Genomic DNA, 27,295 nt, shown 5'->3' with positions numbered 1-27,295 from the left:
AGAAGTTCTTCAAGTTGCTGTCGTTGCAATCTGGGGAGTGGTTTTCTTTTTGTGGTGTGCTTCTTTCCTGAGGAGTTTTTAGGTTGCGTGGTGGTTCTCTACTCCCTACTGTCTGTTTTCTAATTTGTCGTATGCGTTGGGACACTGTGTTGCTCGGACTGACTGACATCTTGGGTGAACTTCTCCGCTCCCTCTGGCTCTTCAGGAGCCATCTCTGTCTTCTGGGGGAGCTTTCTGCTGGTTTTAGGCAGTTTTTACTGAAGAAATGTCCTGTTCTCAAATGGCGAAGGGGATGCAGTCCCTGCGCCTCCGGTTTCAGGCACACTCTTCTGCGCACCCGGTCTGCCCCGGACGTGGGTGCCTGCTCCCTCTGTGGGCTCAGACTGCTGGTCGGAAGGGGCTGGCGTGGAATACTTCCGGCTGGCCACTGGGTCCTCCAGAAACTTCTGCCCTTTTCAAGCCGTCTTAAGAAATGTCCGGCAGCCCGGCTGTGTGCGCGTCTCCGGGGTCTTTGTTCTTCTCTAATTGGCGCCTGGAGCCGTTCGCTCACCGCCGCGGCGGATCCTGCAGGGTTCGCCTCAGCTCCCGTTCACGGGGTGTGGTGGCTGCAATAGTTCCTTTCCACTCACGGTCCCGCTTGCTACGTCGTTTGTTCTTGTGGGCCGTTTTGGTTTGTTGTTTTCCTCCTCTCTGCCGGTCGGAGAGTGCCGCCTCTGTGGGCGGAGGGGAGCAGGGTTCTGTGCTTCCCTCCTTCTAGTCCTCTTTTTATGGCCAGTTTCTTCTTCGGGCAGTTCGCTGAAGTCACCCGTTTATCTTCCGTGTCCCAGTTCACTGGGACCTGCCGCTTTTCCTCCTATTCACTTTTTTTAATGGGAGATCTTACTCGCAGCGTCTCTCGCCGCCATGTTTGCTCCGCCCCAAATTCTGTTTTGATATGCAATAAATGTCTTTGTGATTACTATTAGAAGTAATTTTACCATTTTTTTCCCTTCTTACTGGTTAATCAGCTATATTTTGACTTTCGTGAACTCTCATTTTTTATAACTTTTGTTCATGATTCAAGAGGTTTTAAGCATTAAAAAACTATGGGAAAAAATTTTGAATTTTCAAAATTTTTCCTCTTAACTCACACTCCAATTCAGTGCCTTTTCCCAACAATAATTAGTAGTTTCTTGTGATTTCATTTATTTATGCACATAATCGTTATTTTTAAAATATAAACCAGAGCTTCCCCTAGTGGTGCAGCAGTTGAGCACTGGGCTGTGAAGCTGCCTGCAACCTCTGCAGTGCTGGTTCAATCCCTGGCCACTGGCGAGAGTCCCACATGGCACGCAGACCTCTCCTGCTGCACCCGCTGCTCCCCCCAGTAGTGTATTTCGTCAGTCTGCCTGTTCTGTTCCCCACTCTGGCTCTGGTGAATTCTCTCACCCTCCTGCGCATCTGATTGTACCCAATGCTTGTATAAATAAATAAATGAATCTTTAAAAAAAAAAAACAAATACTGTACAGAAATGAATGATGAAAAAAAGATAAATTTAATTAAAAAAATTAAACTCTTAACTTGATTCCCTCACCCTATTGTGTGTCTGATGTTTCTGACCTCAGTGGATGATATCATGAGTGACCCAAAAATCACATGCTTTTGTTTTGAAATAAACTCCTTTCCTCCCCATGCCCTGTAATATATGGATGTGTGTATATATATGTATGTGTGTGTGTGTGTATATATACATATACACACACACATATAAAGAAAAAGAAAACATTTTATGATATGAAAATCATCTGAAATTCAAATTTCACATACTATATATGCACATATATATGTACAAATATATACATACATATATATATGGTCTCTCATACACACACACACAGTCTTGAACTTTTTTTCACTTGAGCATATTTCTATTTCTATATCAGTACTGACATATTTATCTCATTTAAAAAGTTGTATTCTATAGTTGTGATCTTCTTAAAGAGTACTTGTTGAAGGAAGGAAACTTAAGTTTCATAAAAATATTATCTTTTTCTGTTAAAAATGCTGAATGAACACATCTGTATTCTTATCTTTGTGATCTTTTCTGAGTGCGGCCATAGAAGATATGCCTAGCAATGGAACTGCTGAATCCAACGGTAGATGTATTCAAGACTTTGTCTTTCAGAAAAGTTACACCAGCTTGCATAGCTGCCTATGATGTGGTGTGAGCTTGCTTACTTCCCTGCCTTCTTGGCAGTGGGTATCATCAAGTTTCTGAAGTTTTGCCCATCTTGTAGGCGAAAAGTAAGCTTTCATTATAATATTTTGTGTTGCATTTCTTTGATTGTGAATCAAAGAATGTGTATTGGTTATTGCATGTCTCCAGCTCCACCAAGCTGCCTCTGAGGCAGAAGTGATTTTAGGCAGGGTCTTTAAATATAAGTGGTGCCACCTTCTTTGCTCTGTATCCTCCTTCTTCTAGCTAGAATGCAGACATACTAGCTGCCACATGAGCAACCATTTTGGACTGTGAGGTAATAGCTACATATTGAGATTGTGGAGCCCAAGATAGGAGCAGCCTGGATTTCTAATAGTGTCAGATAGATGTCAGAAAGAAACTTCTATCTTATTGAAGAAAACGACATTTTGAGTTTTTGTTACAGCTGAACCCAATCTTAATAAATACACTGTATTTAACTCATTTTCTAAATAGATTCTTCTTTTTCTTGATTCACACATGTCTTTTGTATATTAAACAAGTTAGCCCATCAGACATGCTATACATCTTTTAATCAGCTTGTCATTTCAGTTTTTAACGGCATTTCTGTATAGTGTGCTTTTTACTTAATTTTTTAAACCTTTTTACATATTTGAGGTCTGTATATATTTACATTTCAAGTTTTATCCCCTTATTTTGGGAATATATATTTTTAAGACATAGGGGGAAAACACCTTCTTGCAATTTCTGCCCATTTTTGGTATTCTCTACCATCAGGTATGTCAGGATTGCCAAGAGAGGAGAATACTAGGAGTACAGGGCTGTGAAGGAAAATAGTAGGAAAAAAAAGAACAAAAGCCATCATGTCAAGAAATCTAAACATCCAAGAGAAAAAAATGGGGATTGTTATTTTGGCAGCACAACATTTTAAAGTAATTTAAAGTTAAACTTTAAAAGATTCTAGTGCATTTCAAACTTTAATGCTGAATTTTATGTCTGATATAGCAACAGATAAGCTCCTTTGGTGAAAGGGCTAGAACTTTTATATAAATGCCATAAAACCTCTTACTCCAGTACTAAATTAAATATACCACTACTCCAGTACCAGTATTTAAATGTTGCCTATAAGAAGGCTCCCGGAGGAGCCAGAGGTGAGCTGGGAAGTTTGCCCCTGCCAGGCCCCTTCAGACCAGCAGTCCGAACCCAGAGGGTGAGCGGGCACCCACGGTCGGGGCAGACCGGGCGCGTGGAAGAGTATGCCAGTCTCCAAAGCACCATTTTAGAACAGGGACCTTTCTTCAATAAAGACTGCTTGAATCTGGCAGAAGGCTCCCCGTGGAGCCAGAGGGAGAACGTTCCCTGCGCAGTCAGAGGTGAGCTGAAGGCTCCCACAAGCCCGGTCCCACCTGGCAGGAAGTCGGAGCCCAAAGGATGATCCAGAGATTTGGAACCTAGAGTGCAATCCAGCTGCCTCACCTACAGGGAAGTCTGTGGGACTTCAAGATGCACATTTGTAAGTAAACACAGAAGGAGGAGAGATTCTGTGACATAGCATACTCAAAGTACCACTGCCTCACTAGACTTCTGGCATAACAGTTTTTGACTCATTTAGATTGCCAGTTTCTGAAACTCCCGAAAGAACACACCAAAAAGATACCAGCCAGTACCAGCAGCACAGTGTCCCAACACATAAGGTGAATTAGAAGACAGGCAGCAGGGAAAAGAAAAACTACAAGCAAAGTAGCAATGCCTCAGAAAAAAGACACACCACAAAAAAAAAAAAAAAAAAAAACCCTACCAGCTTGCAACTACGGTGACTTGGAAGAACTTCTGAGCCTTCCAGAAAAAGAAGTTAAAATTGCCATGATGAAAAAACTGATGGAAGTCATTAAGGAAAACAACTCTCAGAAGAATGAAATTGAGTCCTTAAAGAGGGAAGTAAAAGAAATGCAGGAGATCAAAGAATTAATGGAGGCGCTAAAGAACTCTGGAAAAGCAATGAAAGCAGAATAGATGAAATGGAAGAACAAATAAGTACTTTTGAAGACACATAAAAGAAAAGAACCAAAACAGATAAGGAAAGAGAAGTATGAAGGAAAAAGGCCGAAGAAAGACTTCGGGAACTATCTGACTCCATGAGGAAAGGATATATGAGAGTTACAGAAATCCCAGAAGGAGAGGAGAGATATGTAGGAACAGAGAAAATATTCAAGGAAATAATTGGAGAGAACTTCCCAAATGTGAAGAAGGAGCTGAAAACTGATATACAAGAAGCAAGAAGAACACCAAACTTCCATGATGAAAGGAAAAACACAGCAAGACACATAATAGTAAAGCTCCCAAGAATCCAAGACAAGGAAAAAATAATGAAGTTGACAAGAGGGAAGAAACAGATAACATTCAAAGGAAAACCAATCAGACTGACATCAGACTTTTCCGAAGAAACTCTACAGGCAAGGAGAGAGTGGAAGGACGTAGTCAACAGACTCCAAGAAAACAGATGCCAACCAAGAATACTCTATCCTGCAAAGCTCTCCTTCCTCTATGAAGAAAGAATAAGGACCTTCCCAGACAAACAGAAACTCTGGAATTTCATTACAACTAAACCCCCACTCCAAAAAATACTACAAGGAGTCCTAAAGCCAGAACCTCACAGGGACAAATAACAACGAAAGAAGGCCCCCCCCAAAAAAGTTATTAAAAGAATAATAAAATCAAAGGAAAGACAAACACAATGGCAAATACAGATGCTAACATATCAATATTAACTCTAAATATAAATGGACTAAACTCTTCAATAAAAAGACACAGAGTCGCAGGCTGGATTAAGAAACAAAACCCAACCTTTTGCTGTCTCCAGGAAACCCATTTAGCTACAAAAGATAAAAATAGACTCAAAGTTAAAGGATGGAAAACAATCCTACAAGCAAATGGACCAAAAAAAGAAAGCAGGAACAGCTATACTTATATCAGATGAAACAGATTTCAAACTCAAAAAGGTAAAAAGAGACCCCAATGGTCACTACATTATGATCAAGGGGACAATACTTCAAGAAGAAATAACACTCATTAACATATACTCACCAAACGAAGGAGCACCAAAATATATCAGACAACTATTGTCATCTCTGAAAACAGACATCAGAGAAAACACATACATAGTGGGAGACTTCAATACAACACTATCAACAATGGATAGATCAATGAGACAAAAGGTAAAGACACTAAAGCTCTAAATAAGACTCTAGAGTTCTTGGGCTTAACAGACATCTATAGAACACTAAACACAAAAAAATCTGAGTACACATTTTTTCTCAAGTGCACATGGATCATTTTCAAGGATAGATCACATACTGAGACCCGAGAAAAACATCAACAGATTCACCAATATTGAAATCATACCAACCATCTTTTCTGACCATGAAGGCATCAAACTAGAAATAAACCATAAAAAGAAGGCAAGGAAATCTCCTACCTCATGGAGATTGAAAACCACACTACTGGAAGACCACTGGACTAATGAGGAGATCAAAGAAGAAATTAAAAAATTCTTTGAATTTAATGACAAGGAGGACACCAATTTCCTAAATATATGGGATGCAGCAAAAGCAGTAATAAGAGGAAAATACATAACAATAGAGGCTCACATCAAGAAACAAGAAAGAACTCAAAGAAACAACCTAATCTCAAAGCTCAAAGATCTAGAAATAGAACAACAACAAAAAAAATCCAAAACCAGTAGAAGAAAATAAATTATAAAAACCAAAGCAGAAATAAATGAAATTGAAACTGAAAAAACAATCCAAAAGATCAATGAAACCAAGAGCTGTTTCTTCGAAAAAATAAATAAAATAGACAAACCCCTAGCCAGGCTCACAAAGGAAAAAAGGGAGAAAGCACAAATAAACAGGATCATAAATGAAAGAAGAGAAATCACAACGGACACAGCAGAAATCAAAAGAATAATCAGAAACTACTATGAAAAGTTATATGGAAACAAGTTCAACAATCTAGAGGAGATGGACAAATTCCGACAACTCTACAATCACCCAAAGCTAGATAAAGAAGAAATAGAACATCTAAACAGATCAATTACAAGCAGCGAAATTGAAATGGTAATCAAAAACCTCCCCAAAAACAAAAGCCCAGGACCTGATGGATTTACAAATGAATTCTACCAAATGTTCAGAAATGAATTAGTGCCTATCCTTCACAAAATCTTCCAAAAAATTGAGAATGAAGGGATAATACCAAACACGTTCTATGAAGCCAACATTACACTAATACCAAAACTGAACAAGGACAACACAAAAAAGGAAAACTACAGGCCAATCTCCCAAATGAACACTGATGCAAAAATCCTCAATAAAATTTTAGCTATCTGAATCCAACAATGTATCCATAAGATAATTCACCACGACCAAGTAGGATTCATTCCAGGAACACAAGGATGGTTCAACATCCGAAAATCAATCAACGTTATCCAACACATCAACAAAAAGAAATATAAAAACCATATGATAATATCAATAGATGCCGAGAAAGCTTTTGACAAAGTGCAACAACCATTCATGATAAAAGCCCTTCAAATTCTTGGGATACAAGGAACATATCTCAACATCATAAAGGCCATATATGACAAGCCAACAGCCAGTATCATTCTCAATGGCGAAAAGCTGGAAGCATTCCCATTAAGATATGGAACAAGACAAGGATGTCCACTCTTACCACTGCTTTTCAATATAATACTGGAAGTCCTAGCCAGAGCAATAAGACTAGAGAAAGACATACAAGGAATCCAAATAGGAAAAGAAGTCAAACTATCACTATTTGCAGATGATATGATAATATGCATAGAGAACCCCAAAAACTCCACAGAAAAACTAATTCAAGTAATCAATCAGTTCAATAAAGTGGCAGGATACAAAATCAACACGCGAAAGTCAGTAGCCTTCCTACACAGAAACAATAAATCTGAAGAAGAAGAAATAAAAAAAAATCCCTTTTGTTATCGAATCAAAAAAAATCAAATACTTGGGAATAAATCTAACAAAATAGGTAAAGGACCTATACAAAGAAAACTATAAAACATTGTTAAAAGAAACAGAAGAAGACACAAAGAAATGGAAAGGCATCCCCTGCTCATGGATTGGAAGAATAAACATTATTAAAATGGCCATCCTACCAAAAGCAATATACAGATTCAATACTATTCCAATAAAAATTTCAATGTAATTCTTCAAAGAAATAGAACAATTATTGATGAAATTCATATGGAATCACCAAAAACCTCAAATAGCCAAAGCTCTCCTGAAAAAAAAAAAAGAAGGGAATGGAGGCATCACACTCCCAGACTTCAAACTATACTACAAAACCATAATCATCAAAACTGCATGGTATTGGAACAAGAACAGATACACATACCAATGGAATTGAATAGAAAATCCAGAAATAAACTCACAGATTTATGGTCAACTAATCTTTGACAAAGGAGCAAAGACTATGCATTGGAGCAAAGAAAGTTTGTTCAATAAATGGTGCTGGGAAAACTGGGTCGCTAAATGCAAAAGAATGAAGCTTGACTACTACCTAACACCACACACAAAAAACAACTCAAAATGGATTAAAGAACTAGACATAAGACCTGAAACCATAAAATACATAGAAGGAAACATAGGCAAAACACTCCATGATATGCACATCAAAGACATCTTTATAGACACATCACCCAAAGCAGTGATAGTGAAGGCAAAGATCAACAGCTGGGACTACATCAAATTAAAGAGTTTCTGCACAGCAAAAGAGACAATAACCAAAACAAAGAGAAACCCCACTGACTGGGAGAACATTTTTGCACACAACACTAATGATAAAGGACTGATCACAAAAATCTGCAAAGAGCTGATGAGACTCAACAAAAACAAAGAAAATTATCCAGTCAGAAAATGGGCAGAGGGAGCTAAAAAGAAACTCCTCTGAAGAGGAAATGCAAATGGCCAACAGGCATATGAAAAAATGTTCAACATTACTTTAATTAGGGAAATGCAAATCAAAACTACCATGAGATACCATCTTACACCAGTGAGAATGGCACATACTAAAAAAACTAGCAACAACAAATGTTGGCGAGGTTGTGGAGAAAAAAGGAACTCTCCTGCACTGTTGGTGGGAGTGCAAACTGGTCCAACCACTATGGAGAGCTGTGTGGAGATTTCTGGACTTACTAAACATAGAGCTTCCATAGGATCCAGCAATTCCACTCCTAGGTATTTACCCAAAGGACACAGAAACATCAATTCCAAAGAGCACCTGCACCCCTATGTTTATAGCAGCACTATTTACAATAGCTAAGCTTTGGAAACAACCCAAATGCCCAAAAATAGATGACTGGATCAAGAAGATGTGGTACATATACACCATGGAATATTACTCAGCATTCAAAAAAGATAAACACATGCAATTTGCAGTAACATGGATGGCGCTGGAAGGGATCATGCTCAGCAAAATAAGCCAGAAAGAAAAAGAAAAATGCCGGATGGTCTCACTCATAGCAGGAATCTAGAAAACTTAAATAAGGGACCAGGAAAAAGAATAACTATAAGAAAGAAAATATCAAAATCCACAAACAACTCTGAACCAGAGACACTCTATAGGGGGTGGGGGGCGGGGAAAGGAGGGCTTGGGGTCAAAATAAGGGGGTTGTAATTGTAAGGGGAATATAAAAATAAAATTTAAATAATAATAGAAAAAGGAAAAAAAATAAAAAAATTAAGTGTTGCCTGTAATAACTTGTCACCAAAACTATACATACTTATTGTTAGTCTCTAGTGTAACCATTGTATTTTTATTTTCCAGTTTCCCAGAGGTTTGTTGAGCCCTTGCTCTGGTTATGAAATAGTCTGTATGAAAATAAGCCTGGAGATGTGTCATCTGGGGGTGGCATGATAGCCAAGGCAGTGGTCAAGAATGTGGGAGAAAGAGAAAATTGATCAAGGTTCACATCCCTTTCTGCCATTTACCAGTCTGGACAACCTGGAGCTATTTATTTGCTTTTTCTGAGCTTAATTTCTTCAACTATAAAATAAGGCTAATAGTAGTACTTTCTCATTGATTTGTGAGAGTTGACGTAACTTCTGTAAGGCTGAGCCTAGCACAGTAGCTGGTGTATGTGCTCAGCATGTTAGCTGTAATTATGAACTTGGAATTTAGTGTTACTTGAGAAGAGTAGAAAGAGAGGAAAGGAAAGAGAGCTACTGTGTTATGCATTTTGATGTGTTATTTTATTTTATCCTTCTAATGAGCCTAGAACGGACTATTCTTCCTACTTTACAGAGAAGGATACAGATTCACACAGGATAATTGGCTTGTCAAGGGTCACATAGTTAATACATAGCAGAATCAAGTTTGGAACCTGAAGTCTCTCCAAATTCAAAGCCCATATCTTTGCCACGTACTGTGCTACTTTTAATTGGGGCATAATCTGTATGTTCCTGAAGTAACTAAATAGCAATATAAGACTAAAACCACGAAGCAGGAATATGAATGGTTTGTTCACTCATTGTTTTATCAATTAGGAATCTAATTTAATCTCAGATACTCTGCTCAGTGCTAGGTATACTAAATCATGATTCCATCATTTTGTCCTTCTGAGTTTTTGTTCATTCTGTTTTTTTTTATTGTAATGTTGGTATATAGCGCTATATGCATTTTAGAAATACAGGTTCACACCTTTTCAGATGACTTGCTGTACCTCACCCACCACCAAATACTGATAACCCTCCATCTATAAATAAAGATGAAGCCTTGCTATTTGTGCTAACATGGATGGAATTGGAGGAGATTATACTGTTCATTTATAGGAGATAACTAAATTTATATAAATAAGTAAAAATAGAAAAATAAATGCTCATGAGGAATGTAAATATGTGTTTGAATGGTGCTGCTAGCTGTAATTGGGGAAGGATATGGAGAGAATCTGGAAAGTCCTTACAAAAAGAGCAACGTGACACAGAGAGAGAGAGGGATAGAATGAGGGAGGGAGACTTGAGCAAATTGTGATGTTTCAAATTGTTATTAATATATTCTTTCTCTCTTTTTAAAAGATTTATTTATGTATACAAGAGCTGGGGTACAGGCCAGAGATGCGGGGGGTGAGAGGATTCACCAAAGACAGAGTGGGGAACAGAACAGGCAGACTGAAATACACTGCTGAGGGGAGCAGCAGGCGAGACAGGAGAGGTCCGCTGCACCATGTGGGTAGCTCCCTGGCCTGGGGATCGAACTCGTGCTGCAGTGGCTGTGGATAGCTTCATAGGTTGCGTCTTAACCCCTTGAGCCACCAGGAAAGCCCAATCTTTTTGACTCTTTTTAAGAAAAATATAAATTCTTCCCCTTAAGCATCATCTACCTATATCCCCTCAAAATCTTCAGTGTTCTATTTGGGAAACTGACTTCTGGGTTAATATCATCTGTAAAAGTTGGGTGTTATCAGATGTCAGTTAGCACATTTGAAATTATGATGGGCCTAGAAAATTTAAGAGCTGCAAAGTCTCAATCCTCATTTTATGGGCAAGAAAAATGGAGACGTAACTCACATGCCCCAGCTGTATTATAGCAGAACTAGGAGGAAAATATATAGTCTGTGATCTCTAGTCTAGTACACTTTTCACCATACTATGCCTAGCATAACCTCCATGCAGTAGTATTCAGGCTTATTAAATCACATCGCCCCTCACTTTTTATGATAAGAGATTCTACAAGACTTAACTTGATCATAAATGCTACACAGGAGACAAATGACTCAGTGTCATCATTTCAGAAGTTTTGGTCTACAAAATGGCTTTTGTTTATAGACAACTTATTGAGTGATTATCTTATTATTTGACTAATGCTTTATTTATTTTTTCGGTTGAAAAAACAGTCTTAGAAAGCTAAGATATTAGAGCCTTGAAAAATGGCTATTAGACATGTCCAATTACTATATTTCATAAGATTTTTAAAATGCAGAAATTTAGTAGACACATTTTGTATTGTGAATATATGTTTAACTGATGGACTATAACAGTTCAAATAGAATCATTTATAGCTTATTGAGTAAATAAAAGTGCTTCCATAAAGACTCACATGACAACTAGCTTTTATTTCAGGTAACTAATTTCTTTTTAAATATTGCTTAAATTTAGATTTACACGAGAGTCTACCAGAACACCTCAGCAGTTTAAAAACTAGTTTAAATGACCATGAACTTTACAGATTTAAAATGTAAGATCAGGTGGTGAATATTAACTTTTAATGGTCTCTGATAAAAAGTTATTTAACTGTCTTTTATTCTCTGTGTTATATTAAAAGAGTTGGGATATATTTCTGGATATTATCTGTAACAAGAAAAATAGTTCATATTTACTTGTTATTTAAATATTGCATTCTCAAATCAAGTTTTCACTAGAATTTTTGTTGACTTGTTTTTAAGCTATTAGGATAAAATAGGATTTTATCCCATTTCATGAAAGAAAACATTTTCTAGCAATATACAGGTTATGGCAAATGACTTAAATAGCAAAAAAAAAAGTTTTTACTTACGCATAAGTAAATCTGTTTGCTAAGTGAAGGACATTCCTTTTGAGAGATGCAAGTCTTTAAGGATATAAGGTTATTTCCCATGTGTATGGCATAAGGTTAGAAGATAATATGCAAGGAGTGATACTCTAATATGAAGTACTAAATACTTAATACCCAATTCAAAGTTATTTAGTTAAAAATGTTATATTAGATAAAAAGGTGCTTTTAGAAAATATGATAGAAAATAGGCATATTAAAATGTAAGACAAATGACACAAATGTTTGTGGTGGTCAGATCTACAGAATATTGAGAATAGGCAGAGACCTTCCCTATAGGAGAGCCTTACCTATGTCAAATGCGTTAGGTTGATGGAATCCCATGAACAAAAAAGTTTAAAGTTTCAAGTTTAAAATGTAAGCTTGAGTAAATTTTATATATATGTACACACACGTACATGTACAGAATATGCACATATAGTTGTATAACATACATGTATATATGTATATTATTTATATATTAATATATTCACATATACACACATTAACAATTCATTGTAAAGCAGGAGTGACTGGTCAGTCTGGCAGTTACCTTTTTCTACTCTAAAGCATCAAGAAGGAAATACTCTCAGAGAATACTAGACCTTCCTTGGTGTGATTCTATAGATGCCTCTCTTCTTACCCATAATTTTCTTAGAGCAGACACCGATGTATAAAGATGTAATAACTTGAAGTCTTGCTTGACAATAGTCTGTTTTCATAGTAAATATTACTATTGCTATAACTAGGTTTTATTAAGAAAAAATCATGCCCTGCCATCTCGGGCTCTTGGGCACTCCTCTTAACTCCTGATCTGGCAAAAGAAGTTGCTAAGATGACCTTGTAGTCTTTATAGCAGTAAAATCAATCAAGTAATGATGTGTCAATTTATACACACAGCTTAAAAAAAGAAAAAAAAAACCCAAAAAACAGAAAGTGTGGTTCTAGTAGCAGGAAAAGTGGAAAAATGCAGGAGTTTATGAATGAGGTTATGAATGGATATGTGCGGAGCCAGTGTTAAGGCTCTGTAAGCAAAGCCTCATCAGCGCTGCTAATCAGGGTGCACATATGATCTTGGAAGTTCCTTTCCCTGTGTGGGGATAAGCCAAACCTGCTCCTCCACTGAGCCATTCAAGCGACCATCTTAGGTGTGTTTTAACTTCCAGCATAAAAAGAGATGATTTCCGTCAGCTGTAGGCTTGCAGTGGGATATCAAGAAATCAAACGAACAGAGATCAAAGAAAATTGCTGAACTAGGTGTTAGATGCAGCCATTGATTTTTCTCCAGTTGTAGTTTTAAAAAAATCCACAAAAATGGTAACACATACAACAGTTGAATTTTTAATACTTAGTTAAAGCAAGCGGTAGCTTTCTTCTCGTTTTCACATGTATAATATAAATGGTTTTGTATAACGTGACTATTAAGCAGGTCCTTATATTTCACACTGTGTTGTTACCAAAACTGTAAGTGAATTACCAAAAGAGGTTTTTTAAAGAAAACTCTGGATGTAAAATATGGATTTTAGTAGGGCCACCTTTCACTAGGCTTATTTCAACAACATATATTTGCTGGGAATCTGGAAAATTTTGACATACAATTGATCACTGTTTTTCTACTTTCTATGAATGTCATAAATAAAGCCTATCTGCCTATCTTATAAAACTTCATTCATGTTAAATGTTAGCTACTGATTACTGGCATTACTTTGGGCTTAAATGTATAGTTTCATGAAAATTTTAATTCTGTTTTCAAGTACTGCAGCAAGTGTGTGAATTTCTAAAGTTTGAATGTCAGTGATATTTTAAAATATGGGACAATTGGTTTCATGTTGCAATCCCCTATTTTGATACATGATTTCCAAATGTAATAGAAGCCAGTAGGATGACAGGATGATAGCATGATGATTAAAAGGCAAAAAGTTGGGCTCATTATTATTGTATCTCAATGCTATTTTCTAGAAGTCACTCGAATAATCTTATTTTTCTTTGTGCTATCCTTATCAAGTTAATAAGTCAGGCTGATAGATTTATAAAACATAAATATTCATAATTCATCTCTTAATAGTCTAATCTTCCATATTGCATAGCCCTTATTATAGGACATAATGAAAAAAACATTAACCCTGGTTTCTGTTACTTGCCAATGGATGGAAGCAGAGGTAAAAAATGTCTGATCATATTGACTCATTGATTCAATAACTTTGTAAAAATTTTGTATGAAGTTTTAGTGTTTAAGCAAGCTCCTGTTGTACTGAAAACTTTATGACATACAAGAGATTCATTCACACTTAGAAAATTTAATGTTATCATATAGATTATTTAAATTGCAGTTCTCATCACATTTTATATTAAAATGTTTAATACTCTACTCTGCATGATTCTATGTTTATTAATCTTTTCTTTGTATATCACAGACAGGGTCACGAGATCATTCAAATCTCTCCATTCCGTCAAGAGCTGCTCTACCTGCTGACACAATTAATGTTGGAGACTTTTTGCCATTGAAAGCTGAACTTGATACAACTTACACTTTCTTGAAGGAGACACTTATAAATCCTCTGCCCCATGCACCAATATCACCTTATTCATCTCCAGTGACTATGTCTGCTAATGTCAACAGACCAACTCAGATTGGATTATGACTTTGTGAAATAAAAATCCAAGAAGTGTTAACAGTACAATTAAAATTGTCTTGAAGGGGGAATTCTTTTATCACTCGAATTTTCTTGTAGCACAATGGGCAGTGGGTTTTTTAAAATTGTGTGACATCTTGATGTGTGCAGGTATCTATTTCTCCTTGAATAATGAAATAACCAACTTTTTCCCCTTTTTCAACTTTTATTTATTATCACAGTTGCTCATTTTTATGTAACATATTTTTAAATGTTAAAGAATGACACATTTTGGGTAATTTCCCTCAGACTTAAAAAAATCAATAAGCCATTTTAGTCTCTATCTATCAAAGTTGTTTCATACTTGTCTATTTTAAAGCAGGACTGCAATACTTTAATAGGATTGAGAGAGCTATTTGAAATGTATGCCAATGATTCCTGTCATTTCATGGCAGCCCTGCCATGGTTCACTGAGCCCCTCTTCTCTCTTGTCAGCTCAACTGAAGACAAGCATTTAGTTGCAAACTTTAAGCAGGTTGTGCAAAACAGAAATGATGTGACTGCTTCTCTTCCTGCACAATAATGTCACTCCTGGTCAATGTGAGAAGGTCAGGTTGCTCCTTGTAAAGCTACATGATACCACTTGCCCATTTGAACAAGTTAAGTTAACTGCTGAATCTGGTCCCTGTAGGCACTGAAAACTCACCCTTTTATCAAGTCTGCATTTGGTACGAAAGTAGAGCAATTGTGCTGCGAGGATTTCTGTGGTATGTTTAGGCTCTTTTTAAGGACAGTTCCCACACCAGTACAGCAAGTAATATATTTAGTATAAGCTGAAAAACTTCAAGGTAATGGCTGTTTTGACCTTCAAAATAGACTCCTTTTTTTTGTTTTTGTTGTTGGTAGGACCCAAGAGTGACGCCTATCTTTGATGCTGACAGAATTTAAAACAAGGCCATTGCCCTGCATTTTCTGCCTTGTAGCACACAAAAGTAAAATTGTATGTCAGGCCGAGATGTCGGGGAGCTGACAAGATGCCCCAGTGACATTTCAGCTAGAAAGAGCAAGTGTCTTGCAACCAAGTGGTCAAATATCAAATAATAGGTCAAGCAGGAAGGAGCTGAGTTCTAACCACAAAGAGGTTTCTGGTAACTTACTTGACAAGCTTTTGGGCGCTTTGTGGCTTGACAAAGTGATGTTCTGTTGGGTATCGCTAGACAGACTGTTCTCTATCGCCTGCAGAAGATCAGACATTGACATTGATTAAACTCTTTAACCCTTAAAGGTTAAACCCTCACCGTTTGCATCATGGTAAGTGAAGAACAAAAGAATATCTGTAATATGTATTTGTGTTTTTATTAATCATTTAACTCCCCAGTGATATTTGCTTCTGTTGAGCACTTTACTTGTTGACAAGGAGTTTTGATACAAAATCCATATTTTATACTATTTTTCATTATGGAGTCTTTTAATGTGGATGCATAAGAAAATAATAATATATACTATGGAATCTTATGCAGTGACATTTGATTCAAATACACTCAACTTCTGAGAATTTTTGTTATTGGTCTTGGTAAAATAAAATTTGCTCACTACCAATTAATGTTATTAACCAACTTCTCCAAGTGATTTATGCTATCTGAGGTAACAGCACTGTTGCTGTTACACAATGTTGCACAACATTATTTCTTGTAGTGTTAAGGCAGTATAGTTGGCTTTATATAAATATTTAGAAGGTTTTTATGTACAGTAAAATTACATCTTCAACCAAATTTCTCTTAATTTTCTCCTTAGAATTCTTTGTATTGACCTTTATGGGTTTTGAGTATTGCAGAATATGCCCAATGTAATATCACCTGTATGAAATTCAATTTGTAAATGTATTGTTACAAGAAAATGCTGTTGATTGCTTTTACAGGGATCATGGAATAACTGTTGTACTTTCCAAAATACTTTTTTCTGCCATGCCATTCAGTGGTGAAGATATCTTTCCATATAGAAATACCACAGCTTTTTAGTTAATGTGACATCAGTGAGATTACAATTCTCACACTATAAAAAACAATATTATCCTGTATCCCTTCTATGTTTGCATTTTTGTATGTGTTTGTATTGAATCTATTTCCAGATCCTACTAATTTAAGAAGAACGACCACCTTTGTAAATTTTGGACAGACCTTGACCTTGCCTTAATTTTATAATCTGTTAATGGGATAACATCAAAAATAAATGTTTATGTCTCTTCATGTATGTGGGTATCTGGTTTTACGGATGCATTTTATACAGGAAATTCTGAACTGTAAATTCAAAAAGATTACTAATTCAAATCAAAGCGTGTCACATTTATAGCCAACTGGATGCTAAAGGCCACAGAGACTGGAGGATGAGCATTCTGAGCAATCATTAGTATTCATTACCAAATATAGTAATTTTTATACCATATGCTTTTTTTCCCAGAAGTCTGACCCAGCAGGAGGAGAAGATTTAATGACATGTCCTATGGAGATCTGAGAGACTCTAGACCGCTGCTCAGTACCTTAGTGACCAATTGCTGCATATTTGAGTTCTGTGTTGTGTTGGTAAGGACAGTTGCTCTATCAGCTTCCTCATCTCCTTAAGAAGAATGATGTATATAGTAGACATTTCTCAGGAGAATGAATTCAAATATTTTTGCAGGGAAAGGAAATTTTACTTTACATCTTACTATATGGATTTTTTTAAACTAACCTTATGTGGTCTAGAAAAATACCTTTATCACCCACTACTATCAAAAGGAGTCTTAAAGTTATTGTTCTGTTACCTAAGTTCTACTTACCTCATTGAGGCTTTGCCAGCATTTTTGGAATGACATAACACAAATACAAAAAGGTTTAGGAAATTTTGAGAAGAGCCAATTCAGTGATAATTTCATGGCATAGATATTAACCTTTTAAATGGGAGAATGGTCACTTTAATTTACCAAAATCTACTCATTAAATTTAGCAGCATTGCTTCTTACTTCACAATTTATAATATATGCTGTTATTGAGTGTTTACTGAAATCATTGCTATTTTCACCTTTATTTACCAGTTACATATGAATTCATTCTAGACCACACTGAGCAAGAGCAAATTGATCCTATTTTACTGTGCACTTTCTATAGACAAATTTTCTAATATAAAAGGTGGAAAGTAACTAATGTTTATTAAACAACTATTCTATGCCACTCACTGTATCAAAACTCTTCATGTTCTCACAATAAACCTATCTGATTTCCACACTGTTATTTTATAGGTGAAAACTTGATAATCTAAAATGTTAAGCATTTGATTACCTAAAAATCACACGCACAGAATCTAGTAGCTAGTGACCCCAGAGGTGTAACTCTAAATTCCAAGTTAATTCTGCTTTGCCAAGCCTGCCTTCCAGAATAATTCACTCTCTTTAAAGGGGATAATAATGCACACTCTTTAAAAAGGAGGAAAAATGTTTTAAGTACCCTGACCAATGAGGAATAATTTTCTTTTAATTTTTTTAAAAATTTTTTTCCCAAAGATTTTTTATTTATACAAGAACCTGGGTACAGACCAGATGCCTGGGAGGTTGAGAGGATTCACCAGAGACAGAGTAGGGAACAAAACAGGCAGACTGATGAAATACACTGTTGAGGGGAGCAGCGGGGCGAGACAGGAGAGGTCTGCCATGCCATGTGGGATTCTCACCGGCCAGCGGGATCAAACCTGCCTGCAGAAGCTGCGGGCAGCTTCATAGTGCGGCACTCAACCACCCACGCCACCAGGGAGGCCCAGTGAGGAATAATTTTGAGAAGTTTGTTTTGGTTTGGGTGTAGATCTCCAATCCATTGATTAGGCAAAACAAACAAACACCTCTGCTCTTCCTTATGACTAGTAAGGAATGACTATAGTAAAATTTGTAACTATCCTTCAAAGAAGTCAACACCCATCATTATGTTACACAATGTCTCTTCAATGATCCGAGAGACCATATAGTCACAGTTTAAAATAATGATTTAGAATTTGTAAATCATATCTTAAATGTGCCAGAGCATTTTCCTTTACTATTATTGACCCATGAGTTCAACATATATCCTTGGTCATTTATTTATGCCTTTTGTTGCAAATGAAGTAACAAATTTCTCAAAACCTGAAATCTTCCAAAAAATTTGTTGCTTAATATTTGAATCTATTTTATTTTTACTTTGGTGAAACCATATAGCTTTTTCCTAAAGGTTTAGTTCAATGAGAGCAAACTATTAATGAGATCTACTGTTCAATATAATAAGATCTAAAGTATTGAGGATTTAAACCTAGAATGTTAAATACTTTCAAGGACAGCAACAGCAACAAAAAGTGTCTGGTCCTGTGAAGAATACTCCAAATCTTCCTAGGTAAGTGAGACATAAATACGTACCTTCACTTATTGGTAGAAGGCCCCTCTTTTCTCTTGCACCTTGGCAATTTTATTATAAAACTCCTTTCTGTGATGTGTGGGTTGGCATTCTCAGAAATCAGATGACCTGTGAGTTCATACTGTGGGTGTGAACCTATTTTCTGCATAGTCTTTTCATTTGTTTCACTTTTTTAAACAGTTCTGACTCTTAATGCCTTCCAAACTATTGTCTGTGCAAATCAAATTTCCATTATATCTCAAAAGAAAAAGTTGTTCTTAGTCTTTGCAATAGAGAGACCTAATTGATATTGCATACTATAAGTTGTAAAATATCTGGATACAGTGTGGGAAGGAGATAAATCAAAACCGAGTTTTCTTCTTTCCCCTAAATCATCTTGTGTGGGGGTGTTAGATGCTTAGGCATATGTTTTCAAAGCACTGGCCTCACTGCTAGCCATGCAGCAGAAGTCCCACGCTGGCTTAGAAAACTACTGAGTTAATGTCATCTGAAGATAGTTTTCTATGTGTGGTTTAATTGAGTTATGCTTCATTGTCTTTTATTGCATGTTAATACCAGTGAAATGCTGATTGTTGACAGAGTTCTTCCAGTGGAGCGACTCCAGAATATTGTACTGTGTAGAAACTACAGAAAATACAAAGTCTTACTTAGAGCTGAAGATGGCCTAGCTGACAGGTGAAGAACTATCAGATATTCAAAAATATTCACTAGTGACAAGAATATAAGGGAGCTACCTCTCCTCAACAGGTATCTCTGTATATTTGGGATTATTTGTATAAGGGAAAAATCTCAAGTGCAATCCAGAATGAATGGGATCATATTGGATACCTTATTGAATAGTATTGTACCAGAAATAAATGTAGGGAAGTAAATACAGGACATCTCATTTTTTCTCTTTTCATCCCAGAATCAACTAGATAGGTAGCTAGCGATAGATAAATGCACGCGCGTGCACACACACACACACACACACACGCACACACACATGCACACACACACGCATATATGTAGGTTTTTTTTTTGCAACTTTTTCAAAGTTCATTTCTGGTTTGAAAGTAAGACACTTCCAGAGTAAAACTGGAAAACAGGGAAAGCAGAAAGCTCTGGAACTTGGGCACTCTGGAAATTATTTAGCACCTGAGGTTTAAAGACAAGGAACTCGTAAGTGCTTTTATCGTTATAGAAGTACCACCTGTGATACTATTAAGTTTTCTTCTTTAGAGTATATACTTAGAATGTTTCTCCTCAAAGAAACATTCTAAGTATGTATTCTAAAGACTGGAGATTCTAATGAAGCCAAATACACATTCACAGTTACAATTAAAATTGTGTTTTCAGATAACTTACAGAGGTGTTCTTACCAAAGTGTCCTGGGATCCAAGAATCCTTGAAGGATAGAGCAAAGCTGCCAACAGCTTTGCAACTGCAGAAGGCATACATGAGAAGGCTTTGCAACTGCAGAAGGCATACATGAGAGACTTAGGACTGAAAGGTTGCACGTAAGTGTCTGGCACTTGGACAAAGGATTTTTATTCTCTTTAATCTGCAGGGAAGCAGAGTCTCTGTTCTCCCTAAGAGATAATCCTGCAGAAGTTCAACACAGTCCTGCCTGAATATCAAGTTAATCAGAATAGAAACTGTTGCTTTATCACTAAATCACTTTTGAACTTTACTGTCATCCATTGATTTTATGTTCATGACAACGGAAATAAAAATTCACCCACAGAGCACACACACATTTTTTTTTCCATTGAAGCTTTATTCTGTCCCACGTTTGTAATTCATTCTGTTATTTTTGGTTATTTACAAGAATGGGCCACCACCTCTATTTTCTAATGCAAGAATAATTTCATTACCCTAAAGAAAAAAAAAACCCATGCCTTTGGCAGTCACTTGCCATTCCTCATTCACCCTACCCCCTGGCAACCATAATCTGCTGTCTCTACTTATCTGTTCCAGATAGTCTATACAAATAGGACACATGTTGCATTTTGTATCTGGTTCCTGTTTATCTTGTAGCATGTATCTGTACTTCATTCTTTATCTATGTAGGATGATAGTCTATTATAAGAATATATCACATTTTGTTTATCCATTTATCAGTCAGTTGATGCTTGATTTTCTTTTACTTTGGGGTTAATATGAAGAATTGTGCCGTGAACTTCATGCCAAGTTTTTGTGTGAACATAGTTTTTCATTTCTGTTGGGTATATACTTAGGGGTAGAATTGCTGAGGCAGACAGTAATTCCAAGTTTAAGTTTTTGAGGAATTCTCAGATGGTTTTCCAAAATAATGCACCATTTTAAATTCTAATTAACACTGTATAAGGTTTCCAGTTTCTCTACATTCTTGCCAATACTTATTGTTGCCCAGCTTTTTGATAATAGCTATGCCAGTAGGTGTGAAGTGGTATTTCCTTGTGGGTTGGATTTGTATTCTGCCACTGACTATTGGTACTGAGCATCTCTGTATATGCTTATTGGCTATTTGTATGTATTCTATGAAGAATGTCTTTTCAAGTCCTTTGCCAATTTTTTAAATTGATTTATTAATATTTTTATTCTTGAGTTATAAGAATTCCTTATATATTCTGTATATGTCTTATTTTTTGTTAGATTTATTTTTATATCTAAATTTATTCTAGACCTTACTAAACAAGGGTAAACCAATCCTGTCTTGCTGTGTACTTTTTAAAGACAAGTTTTCTAATAGGAAAGTGCCCAGAAACAACTCTTAAACTGGATTTAAGTCAAAGGTCTTGAACTTCCCTTAGTTCCAGTGGTCTCCTTAGCACATGGTCCAGAGAGGGGGTCCAGTACCCAATCTTAGTGCTCTCTCTCAGCAACCTCAAAATATGAATCCTGATTCTGAGGCTGTAGCCTACACGTAAGGCCTCTGTTCCTGCCATTCCCGTGTTTTCCAGTCTGGATTCCTGCCTACTAAAGACCTATTAAAACAGTTTTCTTAAAAGCCATCTCTTAGGGCCTAAAACTATCTCTGAAGATTTTTTTTTTCAACCTTTCCAAATTATAGAAGGTGTTCATCATCTGTCCAAGATTTATCATTCTGCTTAGGAAGACATTTGTATCTGTTATAATATTATGGTTGATATTCTGCGATGTTGCTCACATAGGGTTTTTTTTTTTTTCTTTCAATAACTTCTTCAAGTTATCTGTTACAGACTGAATTATGTCCTCTAGAAATTCATATGTTGAAGTCCCAGTCCCTAGTGTTATGGTGTTGGGAGAATAGGGTCTTTCGGAGGTAATGAGGGTTAAATGAGTTCGTGAGAATGGGGCTCTTAAGAAAGAATTGGTGAATTTATGAGGAGGGGCAGAGAGGGATAGGGACTGGGGTGAGGAAAGAGTGCTATCTCTCCATGATGTAAGGACAAAGAGGCCAGCCTCCTGGCCACCTCTAAGCCAGGTAGAGAGGCCTCACTGGGAACTGAATTAATTAGCACCCTACTTAGTCTTCACACCCTCCAGGACTATGGAAAATAAATATTGTTCAAGCTACCCAGTTACAGTATTTTGTTAAAGTAGCTTGAGCTAGGACAGCCGTCTAACTTCTAGTGAAAATGTGTAATTAATGTAAGCAGTTCTGATTTATGTCTGCTGGGGATGACAAGTAGATAGAAAGGTCTGTCTGGAGTAGACAAGTAGAGGATTTTTACATTGCAGCTAAACAGTGTTAGGTGTTCTTTGTGGCTAGAAATACTCAGTCCATTTTAAAGTAGGCCAAAAAAAAATGGGAGATTCTTACTACTTCAGAAGCAATGTCTTACCTTTTCTTCTCTATATTCCCCCCTTCCCCACCCCGCTTTTCTGACTCCGTCTGCCTCTTTTCCATATACTCTCAGCATGACTTCCTAAAGGTACAGATTAAATGGTTGGGGTTATTTGAAAAAGTGTCTGAAGTTCTCTTCCCAGCCAAAGGAATTGTACTATAAAGTGGAATAATTTGAAAGGGAGGAGTTTGTCTTTTTCATGCACAATAAAAAGCTTTCAATTCTTTTAATAACTGAAAAGGCTTCTACTTCTGTTCAAGTCTCTAACAATGTCTGATAAAGTTCATATTGTAGTTGTAGTTTATTTCATGAACCAGGAGAATGCAAACTTCTTTTGCGAAGCTTTTGGTTCTCTCTGACACACATCCTCCCTAATGGAGCACACTGAATGTTGATGGATGAGTAATGCAAATTAAGGTGTTCTGTTTACAACTTAATATAAAGGAAGAGATTATAGCACAGATATAGCCTTTATGCACTTCTGAGGACTTCTTATCAATCAGCAGTAATTGAGCTTATATGGTGTTTATGGCCTCAGAGCGGTGTGAGAATTTAGAATCAAATTCACATAGCAGCTGTGTGACCTTAGGCACATTATTTAACCTCATGAACTTAAGATTCCTTTCAGAGAACACGGAGATAATGACACCTTTTTTTGCTGAGCTCTTGTGAGCATTATGTGAGAGAGTCTTTTGCACACAGCTAAATGGCACAGACAAGTCCCTGTCTCTGATAGGGGTAATTTGATTATGAGGCACCAAATCCCACTCAGTATGTTGGAAGGAAAGTGGAACATACTGAAGGAAAGTGGATGATTCATGGAACCCCAGGGCAGAGAGTCCAGCCTCCAGAGGAAGTGAAGAACCTTTCTCACAACTCAGCCTTTTTTTTTTGTTTTTGTTTTTGTTTCTTGAGCTACTTGTTCTCTCTGTTGCTCTCTCTGCTTCTGCTTCCCATCCTGTTCCTCTGCCGACTGATTTTCTTGGCTCCATTTCTACAAGGCCCAGGCATGGCTACCATAACTCTGGCTCACATAACCTATCAGTTTAAGAAACTAAGAGCTCAACTTGAGACCCTTGTTTCATGGCCCACTTCTTTGTAGAAATCTTGACCAGAGAGAGAGAGCGAATGGTCAGTTATCAATGGTCAGTGGAGGCAATGGGAAGAAGCTGAGGAGGACATGGTAGATTCTACAAGATAGTGGTATGGGGGTGAGGAGGAAATAATGGGTATCCTGAGAAAAGTTACCCAAGACACATTGGCTTCCACTTTCTTGAATGCCACCTCCTATCCTTTCATCTCACCTGCTTCTGTCAGTTTTACCCCCTGAAGCCTTGTGCAATACTTCAATGTGGACTTGCTGTGGTCTCAAAGCTCCTATTCTAACTTCCACAAAAAATACATGGTCCTGGCTATCCTTGACTTCTGTGCTAGATTCTTTCCAGCATCGTATATGACTTTTCCTTAAACAAGAAAACTTTCTGAGGTCATACCTTCAAGTCTTCTCTCTTTTCCTCATTTCTCTGTCCCTTGGTGCATTCAGCCACAGAGCACTTGGAACACCCTCTTTGCCAAGTAAGTGGGAGTCCATTTCTCTTTTCCTTTTATCTTTATTTCCTAGTTATATCTGTCTTTTTTCTTCAAATATGACATGTTACAATTTGAACCTTATTTACCAGACTCCCCCCCTCCTTTACTTCTAAATGAAAGATAAGATGATGTTTTGAAACTGGTAATATGCAGTGTTTCCTATATTTACCATAGTTTGGATTATGGATTTTGTAATAAGTTTTTGATTGAGTGTGTGTGAATCTCTGATGCATGTAAAGAATATCTAGAAAAACTAGTAGGTGCTTAGTACATTTTAAAGGCATCCTCAGTTTTGCTCCCAAAGTCCCACAAGCAGTTGTTCCTGGTTAAACCATTGTGTTGAATACTGCCTGGGAAATCTCTTTGACTGATACCAGGTAATTGTGTAAGGAATTATAATAATCTGCTCATTGAGATGAATGTGGCTGCCTGAGATGAGAGCAGTCTATAATAATCACTTTAATTGAGTTTATTCACCCCAGGTAGTGAGATGAGAACTAAAATGTGTGTGTGGGTGGGGGGTGAGTATGTATCTGTCTTTGAAAACTAAGCTTTCTGTGCCAGCTTTACTTCCAACTGAAAGATAAGGAGAAAATTGGAAGTAGGGAGACCAAACACTGCTCATCAACCATCTTCCCATCTAGAATCATTGAGGCAGAATACATTCCTTCCAATCTGCTGCAGAGTAGACACCTGGGGAATCTGTTCATCTGTGTCAGAAGAGATTGCAGTGTAGTCTCACATCAAGCAAAGTTGGTCAGTATGGCTTTGGAACAGAAGAATCCAGATGGGCAGTGGGAGAAGAAAGAAGGCAATGCCCATAAATACATCGGTCCTGGGGCACATATGAGCTACTGTGGATAATTTGGAGCCCTGATTAGACCCGGGAAAGTTTACACACTGGTGCTCAGAAATGATACCAGAATGGATGGGTTGGAATTCCTGTCTAATCAGAATTTTTATTTATTTTATATATATTTTACATCGTTCTTCATTTTTGTACAATGTATGCTTTCTCCTCTCAGATGTAGTCCCTGTGGAATTCCCACCACCAATTCACCAGTGTACCATCATCATAGTCCCTTGTGCTTTCTCCACCCCTCAGAAATTATACCAGGATGGATGGGATGGAATTCCTATCTAATTTAATCAGAATTTTTAAATGATAATTCTGTGTCAGTAATAAGCCGCTGTGGGTAGCATGTAAATACAATCATTCAGAAAACACTTGGCCATATAATTACGAGCCTTCATAATATATAAGTTTATTTCCTTTCATCTAAATTCTAAGACTCTTTTGTAAGGAAATATTCAAAGATACACGCTAAGATTTCTCTGTGTGATCTTCATAGCTAGGTTATTTGTGAAAGCAAGATAAGAGTTTATCATATAGATTTTTGTATTCAGATGATGGTCTGTTATGCAATATTGAGAATCACAGTTTCCTTAGAACACTTAATGACCTTGCAAAGTCTTCATGGTCTGATGTTTGAACAAAAAGATAAGACACAAAACTATATATATATTTTTTTTTTATTTTTATTTTTTTTAAAGAGGCATGTATTTTTATTTATTTATTTGTTTGTTTGTTTGTACATGCACTGGGTACAGTCAGAAGCGCGGGAGGGTGAGAGAATTCACCAGAGCCAGAGCGGGGAGCAGAGCAGGCAGAAGGACCGAAGTACACTGCTGAGGGGAGCAGTGGGCGGCAGGAGAGGTCTGCGCACCATGTGGGACCCTCCTCCGGATGGCCGGGGAGCAGCCGGGGATGGAACCAGCGCCGCAGAGGCCGCGGGCAGTTTCGCAACCCAGCGCTCAACCGCTGCGCCACCGGGGAGGCCCCACAAAACTATATATAGAAATTGCTCTTTGTATAGACTTTCCACTCACAGATTTTGATAGATGTGAACTAAGCCACACAACAGAGTAAAAGGAGTCAGTTTTACCCAACATCAACAAATGTGCTAAGTTTAAAGTCACTATGCACTTTTGAACAAATGGATTTACATTTCAGAGCCAAACCTATTTTTAAGTAACTATCAATTCTTCTACATGCAAAATGATTTTGATTTATTTCTATATGTATATAAAATGTATATATAATGTGATACCTGCATTGGTACAGATTTGAAAGAAAGCTCACCACAGTACTTCCCTAAGTAGAATTGTGAAAAATTTGTATTTTTTATCTTGTTTTGAATCTTTCTAAATTTTCTACAATGATCATGTATCATTTTCTCTTTAGAATAGTCTATAAAAATAAAGAACAGCACTGCATTGTGTATACAAAGAACAGCACAAAGGAGGTGCCATATATGACAAATGGAAATAGTTTTGCTTCAAATAATGCAATTCATGAGGTGAAAAAACTGTTCTTTTTCAACTGTTCATAGAAACTCCTTTCCTTCCTAAGTTGTAAGTAAGGGTAGAATTTGCAGGTGGCCACACAGATGACCATTTTATCAGATTACTCCCTTCCATTCAATTACTACCCTTTATTTAGTGCGTAAGGCACAAATGGTCCCAGCACTGTTAACAGGGACGGTCCCTCATTTGGGAGTCCCAGTAGCTGAGCTTGGTATGAAATATATCACTCCCGTTATCTCATAATTTCAAAAAATGCCCTATTGTTATTCCATTTTACAGGTGAGACTATTTAGACCCACAGAGATTAAGTCACTTGCCCATATTAGGCAGTGAGGGAATGGTAGATTCTCCCGACTCTCCAGCCTTTGATAAACTGGAAAATATTAACAGTTTAGGATGAAAGAAAGAAGTTAAACTGTGACATTACCTATCATCCAAAGATGACAATTGATTGCTTACTTAAAGGAAAGAGAAAAAGAATATGAGTCCTTCACTCTTTGGCAGACCCACCTGGAGCCTGGGAGGTGGCCAGACTCCTTGAGTTTTATGTGTAGCTGTTGCTGTATGTCCGTTACACAGACATACAGACTAGTTCATCAACGGAGGATTTCAGGGCATCCTTCCTCCCTCCCCCCATTATTAGCTAGTTGTAAAAGCTGCATTTGGTTGAAAGACACTACAGAACCAAGTGATGAACAAGAAGGGATAACTGAGTAGAGGAATGAAAGCAGAAT

The 27,295-nt window shown here is 37.1% G+C and overlaps 1 protein-coding gene and 1 long non-coding RNA gene across 5 annotated transcripts in view; both read left to right on the top strand.

Moving 5' to 3' along the window:
• CCDC171 (coiled-coil domain containing 171) overlaps window positions 1-14,611 on the top strand; it is a 255,246-nt gene extending 240,635 nt beyond the window's left edge. For all 4 annotated transcript variants that reach the window (XM_037495466.2, XM_037495468.2, XM_037495465.2 and 1 more), the window contains one exon: window positions 14,207-14,611. In XM_037495466.2, the coding sequence (XP_037351363.1) occupies window positions 14,207-14,434 (228 nt within the window). In that variant the 3' untranslated portion in view covers window positions 14,435-14,611. The remainder of the gene's footprint in view (window positions 1-14,206) is intronic.
• Window positions 14,612-20,295: 5,684 nt separating this feature from the next.
• Window positions 20,296-27,295, top strand: part of LOC119232500 (uncharacterized) — a 36,590-nt gene continuing 29,590 nt past the window's right edge. The window contains exon 1 of the long non-coding RNA XR_005122126.2: window positions 20,296-20,312. This is a non-coding gene — a long non-coding RNA (uncharacterized LOC119232500). The remainder of the gene's footprint in view (window positions 20,313-27,295) is intronic.

Source organism: Talpa occidentalis, unplaced genomic scaffold (genome assembly GCF_014898055.3).
Source record: "Talpa occidentalis isolate TD23 unplaced genomic scaffold, MPIMG_talOcc4v2.1 talOcc4.7, whole genome shotgun sequence".
Taxonomy (NCBI): Eukaryota; Metazoa; Chordata; class Mammalia; order Eulipotyphla; family Talpidae; genus Talpa; species Talpa occidentalis.
The sequence above is the reverse complement of the archived record's forward strand: the minus strand, read 5'-3'. Positions and strand labels throughout refer to the sequence as shown.